Source organism: Varroa jacobsoni, unplaced genomic scaffold, assembly GCF_002532875.2.
Source record: "Varroa jacobsoni isolate VJ856 unplaced genomic scaffold, vjacob_1.0 scaffold_586, whole genome shotgun sequence".
In the NCBI taxonomy this organism is placed as follows: Eukaryota; Metazoa; Arthropoda; class Arachnida; order Mesostigmata; family Varroidae; genus Varroa; species Varroa jacobsoni.
In genome coordinates this window covers 69,842-78,896 of record NW_019213488.1, presented here as the reverse complement: position 1 = coordinate 78,896, position 9,055 = coordinate 69,842, and the positions used below count along the sequence as shown (strand labels likewise).

Genomic DNA, 9,055 nt, shown 5'->3' with positions numbered 1-9,055 from the left:
TTCCTTATTATCCTTATCATTCCTTATTTTTTATGTTCATTAGTTAACAAAACGTAAAAATCATTGTTTCTACGTACATTATTTGGAACAAAAAAAAAGGATCTTAATATTTTAATTGTTGTCAAATTGCAGAAAAAGCGGATAGCATTAGAGCACGAAGCTTCGGTGCTCTATTATCTATAGCAAAGGCAAAATATACAACAAATGCTAACTAGAAATATTTGCAGTTTAGGATAGCAGAACATCTATCTACATGTTGGTACCTAGTCATGAAACAATTGATTGAAGACATCTAATTAATAATAATAATAATTACCGAACAACAAATTTCAGCCAAACCGCGCACTATATGGAGCTCATACCCTGATGGTAAATCTCGATAAAAACAACAAGGCCAGCGGCGTCTACGTCAAAAACAGCAACGCTATGGGTACTCATGGACTTCACTCATTCCTTCTACAGTATATTAATAGTAAATAGATATATTGCTGAATAAATACGTATCTGGCTTTATTGGTGGCACGCCCGAACTACCGTTACTGTAATAAATCACTTTTTGTTATCTGTATTCTATCCCAGACGTCATCCTACAACCAAAACCTGCAGCAACGTTTCGCGCAATTGGTGGAATTTTCGATTTCTTCATCTTTACAGGACCGACCCCAGGAGATGTGTTCTCCCAGTATCAGGTAGCTATCTATCAGCTTTGTCCCCCCTGTTAATCCTAAATTCCCATAGTCGTCATCGGTTTCGAAGAGAATATTTAATAATGACTGCCTCTCTATTTCTCACTAAAGAAGTCATCCAATCTTTACGACTGAAGGCAGCATGGCCAATTATTATTATTATATATAAATATAATATATTATCTCGCTCCATGCACTTAAAAGTAGACATACCTGACCTTACGTTAATTCAGTATGTACTATGCCTTTGTCGCATAATTACTTCTAGCGTCTAGTGGGTTTTCCGGCGATGGTGCCGTATTGGAGTCTTGGATTCCATCTTTGTCGCTATGGTTACGGGACGCTGAACAAAACCGTCGAGACTTACGAACGAAACATCAACAAAGGGGTTCCTCTGGTAAGGGAAGTATTACGTATATGCTGCCCTCTGGTGTCAAAACTTCGTTCTAATCTATCACACTCTTCGTATAAATCGGTTTCAAATCATACGTCGCGCAACGTGTTTGAGGATGTAGGTCTAAGTATGACCTATTTGTCCTTAGATTCTGTTGAAATACACACACTTTATTAAATATTTGACTGAATGGTTTCTATATAAAGTCATAGCTCAAGAAGATAATTGCTAATAAGAATTGTTTCAATAAGAAAATTACCAGTTCAATAATTTTTTGAGTTTTGTGTACTATTCCATTTGGCCATCGGGTAAGCCTAACAGAAATTCGGTCCGGGGTACTAGACGCATATTACTACCTTGCTTTATTAAGACCGTAAGGAACGGCGCCGTGAGTACGAATCATTCGATAGAACGATTATATCACTCACAACTTTTCAGGTGCATTGATATGCGCAGTTGTATAAGAAGCTAAACGGAGCTCGATCTTTTTTCGGTCGAAGTTTTTCATTCATAACCTTCATTAGATTTTAATATGCATAGCCCATTGAACTTGAGGGAATTGAAGACACCTTGCAAAAATATTTCGTAAAGTCCTACAAGCCTTATTGTGTGTTCAGACAGTGTGTCATGCTATGTAAAAAAACTTTGCTTCGTCTTTTTATCTTGAACTATATAGTGGCGTATGAATAAAAACTTGGAAAAAGTGAGTGAACAGGTAATGAGAAGATGTCTAGAGTGCTGAGTAATCTTAAATAGAACAGTGACGTTTTTTTCGGAGCACTGATTATGTGTTTGATTGCGAACGAATGAGTACGAATTATCTGTCACCATTATTCTTCCACACTGACCAGACGTACACTAAATAATTATCACAGTTATATCGCTGCCGTTTTTTTAAAAGACTTGTTTTCAACGTCTTCTTTTGCTAAACAGGAAGTTCAGTGGAACGACATCGACTATATGGAGAATTTCAACATGTTCACTTACGACAAAGTAGCTTTTGCGGGTTTGCCCGATTTTGTCAAGCGACTACATAAGGACGGACGGAAATACGTGATGATTTTTGTAAGTTTAAAATGAACCGAAGCACAAAGCAACGTACTCACCATGAAGCCAATTCGTTTTTTATCTAACCTTCGACTGTTTCACTTTCATTCATATGCATTGCTCCGTTTAGCAACTTAATGAAATAGACCTTACTTATCGGTAGGTTTGTCCGATCACTTCCAGTGGTTGGAAATTACCGAAATCGACCAGCTTATTAACTCGACCAGTTCAAGCTCAGCGTTTCGTAAAAATCTAATGTTGAAGCTGATTTTCATTTACAATTGATTCAATTTATCTTCTCTATTTACATGGCAGATGTCATGATTTTACTGTGGTAGATAGCGCGCGGAAGTTCGTAACTTGCTTAGTAGTAGTCAGATCATCTCATCTGCCTCAAGGTAAACTATCACACATAATCACGAAAGAAATCATAGCCCATATACTCTCCGACATGAATTAACAACAGCTGAACAAGGCACTGCAGACATTTGGTCCTCCGATCGATGTTATGTAGGTGATGCTGCGTACCGTCACGGAAATCATAAACAATCACGTACGCTAAATTCTGAAACGTGTACTTTTTAGATAATTCTCCGTTAAATATGGAACGCAATGAATTACAGGACCCCGCAATATCTGGATCTGAGACGCCTGGGACATACCCACCATACGATATTGGCCTCGAAAAAGATATCTTTGTCAAGAACGTTACCGGACACGTTGTTAGGTACAAGGTTAGATCTGTCTCTTGATGTGTCTTTCAATTAGGACAGTTTTGTGCCGATAAGCTAATGTCCATTACCCTTAAAGTACCGTTAGCGAATTGACAGAGAAAACAGCTATAAACAGCTGTTACTTTCGCGCGCTCTAAATTTTAAATTTTCGTAAGGCATATGTGCATTGTCTTAACAAATATTTATTTTCTATAAATTTCTAGCCTATGTATACACTTCGGTCCTAAGACGCTTCCTTCAGTCTATGCTACCCTCATTCAAATTACTACGGAACGCCCTAAGCGTTGCAAGTTCACTTGATTGCAGAAAATGATAAGAGGACCTCAATAGAGAAACACCTCAAATAATGATACATTCTGCTGCCTTAACCAGTTGAAATATGCTGTCATTGTCGCCTATTGAATAGCTCTGCTTGTTTCCTTTGCTATAACATGTAGGTATGGAACCTGCATTCGTCAATTTTTCCGGACTTCTCCCACCCGCGAATCGATGAATACTGGACAACCCTATCTAGAGAATTCCATAAGGAGATCGATTTTGACGGCGCATGGATTGTGAGTAACTTTAACTTTGTCGCCATAAACTGCAATGTAAAGGATCGTGGGGTAGCTTGTATATACTCATTTTAACGACGTAGGGGTAGTTTTGCTAGCGCTTCGATATTTTATTATTGAGTTCAAATTGTAACAGGTATAAATGGAAGTCTCACGATCTACCTTTCGTTTGTAATAATATTCTAAATCGGTAATTTATAAATTATTCGACGATGAGTAGTTACGTAACGTCTAGCTATCAAGATGGACTTTTCGGTTTCGTGCTTAAATTTCATGCTCGTAATATAAGTATCTTATACGTAAGGTACAATAAGCCAGTGCAGTAAAAACAATTATTATTCATTTACTATTGTGTGTTACACGAAATCTTTGAAGCATTGTCTCACGCTGTTTATTAACTAAGTTTCTATTCAGGATATGAATGAGCCATCCAACCAATTGAATGGCGTAAACGGTACGTGTCCTGATACGTCACTCGATTACCCACCTGTTATCATCGGCGGCGAAGCGTTATTTACGTATACGGCATGCATGTCCGACAGGTATCAAAACGACTCAATGAAGAAACTCGCTGTGAAGTAACAGCACTCAGTTCATTTTTCACGACGCTCTTTCTAGTAATTAACTGAGATCCCTGTAGCCAAACGAAGTAAATACAACACTCATCACCAATCTGAAGATCAGCCGGAGACCTTTCTCACTTTTTACCACAGAATGACGACGTAGAAAAGAAAGACTGCCTTGTCATTCACCTAAAACAGCAAAAAAAAAAAAAAAAACAAAAAACAGAACCGGAAAAAACAGCAACCGACACGTTGGATTTCCATAGCTATTATTTTATGTTATTCATTTTGTTGTACCGTAACGCTCTTTGAACCTATGATAGAGGTTTGCTTGTTAATAGTAAGGGTAGCTGTTTACGTATAGGGTCGGTTGCAGCTAAAACTATATTAAAGCACCAAGTATTTCATTTGGTCTATTCATGATATACGAATAAGGACAGCGCCATCACAAAACAACGTTTCAAAACAAAAAAATACTTAATATATATATTTTGATTACAGGATGTATGCTGGCAGTCATTACGATCTTCATAACCTTTACTCGCATCTCGAAGCGCGGGCAATGTATAGGTATGTGACCATGTCGAAAATGTAACATCATCCTATTTGGTTATTTTAACGGATCTTCCCTGCTAATCTTGTCTCTAAATTTATCGTTTCATTAAAGAAAATTCCATCTATTTTGTAACCTTCTTGGTCCCTTTGGCTAGAAATTGCACGACGGTTACATTGTCCATAAACAAACATGAACGCGCAACTGTTGCTCAAACATTTCTTCTTCATCAGTCGAATCCCTATAGTACGATGAGCGTTGAGCTCCTATAAAAATGATTGATTCCGTTCAGCATATAAAGTCACTAAGCATTGCTTTCAGGATTACGTCACGAGTTGATTTATATCACGATATATAAGCTTTATACATATATGTACACCTGTGCGACTTGTATCATGTCCTTGTACAGAGCTCTAGTATCGATTCGACCCACAAAACGGCCCTTTATCATCTCGCGCTCAACGTCATCAGGCCAAGGCCTGTGGTCAGGCCATTGGACAGGCGATATTGACTCGACGTGGGATGATCTGAGACAGTCGATTCCTGACATAATCAACTTCGCTATGTACGGAATGCCTATGCTAGGTGAGTAACTTACATACATGTGCCAACAGTTTGTCTGCTTGGTTATGTAAGTTTGAGAATATAGTGGATTGGTGTAGCAAGGAATTGTCAAAGACACCCACTCGTACTAACGAAACTAATCAATCCTGTTTCTATCTAAGACTAAGGCTAAAGTAGCTAGTGCAATTTTTTTTTATGGTGAAATATTTCGAAGTACTGCATCACCAGTACCGCCCTCATCGGGGCGCACCAACATAGACAGTCTATGAACGGATTTAACCAACCTGTGATTAAAAATTTCTAAATCTACTAGAATCATTATAATATCTATTTGATACAAATATTGAAAGGCCAAACTACACATGATATTATACATATTATGATGGGAAGGGGTTTATTAATATACGACTATTTTTGAATAAGATAAAGGAACAAATCTATGCTTCGTGCAGGTGCCGATATTTGCGGATTTCAATACTCTACAACTGAGGAGCTGTGCGCGCGTTGGCAGGCCGTTGGTGCCTTCTATCCATTCACGCGAAACCATAACGATTTTAACCAGTCTGTGCGTATCGAGTTGTTCTTATAGACTCAACGATATTAAGCTTGATAGGAACGAGCCTACCGCAAATCATAACAAGAACTTCCTTGCTACCACAGATTGGAAATTGTCCTCTTTCGTTCTGCTTGAATTTCTGCTCTGGAATATATTACATCTGCCATGATTAGACCCTTAAGAAATATAGTTTGGTAATAGCATCGTCCTTTATCATTATATTATTCTATTAGAGGTTGTTCTTTTTCTAGGAACAAGATCCTGCAATAATGGGAAATCGCGTACTTAACGCAACTATTATTACGTTGCAAAAAAAATACCTCTTTGCGCCATACCTTTACACTCTGTTCTATCGGGCACACGTCTATGGAGAAACTGTTGTCAGAGCTATGATGTTCAAGTAAGCACAAACACACAAAACAACGTTTCGTTATCGTATTTTCAGTTGGTTTGAGCATTTTTCATTACGTCTATTTGCAAGAAATTAGGGCACAATGGCACAAAAAGAAAGGTCTTGCGACGTGTGCGCTCGACGGGAAATTGGCCGGAACTTCTACAATCTTTGAGCATCTGCGACGAATTGCTTGATTTTTAAAAGAAGTATCTGTATTGCACAGGACGCCGTCGATGCACGGCATGTCATTTTATACATAAGACAAGTAGCTCTCAGCATGGCTGTAATAGCCAATACTGAAAAGATTAATATCAGCCGGCTCCTAACATTCGTATATCGAAGCGGTAGTAACTCAACGACTGAAACATAAGATTTGGTAGTATATCTAGATAAATTATAAGAGATCAAAAACCGCAAACTTTCAGCTTTGCGTCGGACCCCAAAAGCCACTCATGTGACGAACAATTTATGTGGGGAGAAGGTCTCCTCATTGCTCCAGCTCTTTATCAGGTACTGTTCTCGCTCACCAATTATATTCCCATGTTCGACCTTTACTACGCTTACGGCATTAATTTCGTTAATCTAATCATTTGCATATAGGACATTGGTTTGAGGGTTAAGAAGTTTTGCTTTAAGGAAACTTCCATTAAATGCTAATGGTGCCTTATTATTATTGTTATATGATTCGCAGGGCCAGACGCATGTCACACCTTACCTTCCGGACGGAGTATGGTATCACTTTAACAGGAATGGCTTACCACTCAATCCAACAAGTAAATCCAACGTGTCATTGGAAGCACCAATAACTGATATAAACCTTATTCTGCGCGGAGGACACATACTCCCAGGTTCGAATTTGAGTAATTTTCTTCAAAAAGTACTAAAATTGTCTAACATATGAGACGATCAAAGGGTCATTCAAAAGAAGATCATTTCTTTTCTTCCTTCGACGCACTTCTGAAGTGATTTTACAATTGGCTATAAGCGCACAGAAGTGATTATTATTAAATTCCTCTTCAACAGATTCATGATTTCAACGTACTCCATATTTCAGCTCAAGACACGAGTGGAGAAACTCTATCGGGTAATCGCAAGAACCCTTTCTTCCTGTTCGTAGCATTGGATGAAAACAAGAACGCGCATGGCCAGCTGTTTTGGGACGACGGTGATTCCCTTGGTCAGTTTTTTTTTTTTTCTATTCGATCTTGTTTAGCAATTAGATTTTCCAATTGTGAATTATAAAATTATCATATATAACGCCCAAAGATCATTCAAACATTTTGTAAGTAAATGCAATTTCATTGCGTACGGGAGATGGCTAAAGAACTACATCCATTCTACGTTTTTAACTTGCCTTTTCACCTTTGTGCGAGACGCGTAATAAATTGGTTAACTTCAATAGTACTATAACTCCAACATAAGAAAAGTGCTAGGTAAAAGTGATAGGAGGCAAACTTTTGGTAAAAGTTTGCCTAAGACGTTGCGTGTGTCGACTTATGCTTACGGGGTTACCATACTGTAACTAGTTCTAGCTAGAATAGGTAAGCTATCAACATTTGACTTGAATCGTAAGGCAGATGGAGGCGATCCACAATAATTTAGAAAAATTCGAAATAATCCAGAAGGAAGTCGCTCAAGACCTGCACAAGCGGGTAACGCAAAACAAGATTAGTTTTGAAAATATGAATTATGTCGACGCAAAAACCGGGGCAAAATATATAGAAAAAATAAGTTGGGTTCGTTGTATAATCTTACCCTGTATTCAACGTCCTAATACAGTTCTATTCGACCTAACGTCGTATTATCCGCTCTTTGTAAAATGGATTTTCAGACACTGTTGAAAACGGTGACTTCAGTCTGGTGGAAATGAGTGCACAAAATGGAGCTATTATCACCCGTCCAGTTCACGTCGGTTACACCGAGGAGAGCGTCACCGTATGTTAATACGTTATAATATGCTATGATCTATCAACTATAGGCGCCGCTTATGAGTGTCACAACGGTATCGAGGCGTGAATGTTTCCTGATAAAAATCACCCACATTTGCCCAAAATCATATTAAACCCAACAGACCGACGCTATTATTCAATTCACAGGTGTCGGCAATAAACATATTCGGTGTTCGGGAAAAGCCCACGACTGTAGAGGTCAATGGTGGTACACATCATCCTGCCAAGATTACATACAGCACAACAACGCAGGTACGCGCATTACTTGCGCCTAATCTTCGCGTTATCCTTTAGGCTTTCCCGTAAAATCCATCAACTCTATTGAATACTATCGCAATACAATGATGATTTTTTTAATCAAAATTAGGTATTGATGTTTATGTTTGCTCTATCTGAAATAAACACCGACAAAATACAGACCATTTATTGCGGTAGAAGCGTTTCAATTTGGCCTGAATATGGTCCTAATGAGTCGAGTCGTATTTGCTTGAGTGGAAGAATGTCTGCATATTGAGGTTTGCCCATCTTCTTAGTAATGATTACTTTAAACTGGTTAAATATGTTTTTATCATGCACCTGCATTTATCCAAATTACACCATCAGTATATACTATGTGTATTTTGTTTCAAATATATACTTCAAGTCTACCATGGTTCCATAAACAACTATGAGATACGAATGCTTTAGAAACTATTAGAGCTCTGCAGCAATAACAAAAAAAACTATATTTACTATGTTTTTCTGTTTTTACAGTTACTCCAGCTGCAAAATGTGCAGATCGATCTTCTGGCGCAACCGAATGTTGTTACGTACTTTTAACCTAACATAACCAGAATGTATTCTTTACCTCGAAGTATTTCTGTCGTTTTTTTCGTCTAAACGATTAATTCCCTTGTTTAAAATTGAACAATCGCTAGTGAAGCCTTATTTCATGACAGGCACACCTTTTCTTTTGTTTTTTTTGCCAATATAGGATAAAGAAATGAAAAAAACTCATTCTTCAATATGACAGGCCATAATAAAGTATATTGTCATAAGTGTTAATTTTTCTTTCGAAATTG

The 9,055-nt window shown here is 37.9% G+C and overlaps 1 protein-coding gene across 2 annotated transcripts in view; it reads left to right on the top strand.

Moving 5' to 3' along the window:
- Positions 1-9,038, top strand: part of LOC111261696 (lysosomal alpha-glucosidase) — a 17,636-nt gene extending 8,598 nt beyond the window's left edge. For both annotated transcript variants that reach the window (XM_022835363.1, XM_022835364.2), the window contains exons 9-25: positions 334-430; positions 580-689; positions 955-1,083; positions 2,014-2,145; positions 2,751-2,861; positions 3,299-3,415; positions 3,830-3,957; positions 4,480-4,548; positions 4,941-5,116; positions 5,548-5,660; positions 5,903-6,051; positions 6,471-6,555; positions 6,737-6,893; positions 7,100-7,222; positions 7,877-7,980; positions 8,142-8,246; positions 8,748-9,038. In XM_022835363.1, coding sequence (XP_022691098.1) covers positions 334-430; positions 580-689; positions 955-1,083; positions 2,014-2,145; positions 2,751-2,861; positions 3,299-3,415; positions 3,830-3,957; positions 4,480-4,548; positions 4,941-5,116; positions 5,548-5,660; positions 5,903-6,051; positions 6,471-6,555; positions 6,737-6,893; positions 7,100-7,222; positions 7,877-7,980; positions 8,142-8,246; positions 8,748-8,813 — 1,971 coding nt within the window. In that variant the 3' untranslated portion in view covers positions 8,814-9,038. The remainder of the gene's footprint in view (positions 1-333; positions 431-579; positions 690-954; positions 1,084-2,013; positions 2,146-2,750; positions 2,862-3,298; positions 3,416-3,829; positions 3,958-4,479; positions 4,549-4,940; positions 5,117-5,547; positions 5,661-5,902; positions 6,052-6,470; positions 6,556-6,736; positions 6,894-7,099; positions 7,223-7,876; positions 7,981-8,141; positions 8,247-8,747) is intronic.
- The last annotated feature ends 17 nt before the right edge of the window (positions 9,039-9,055 follow it).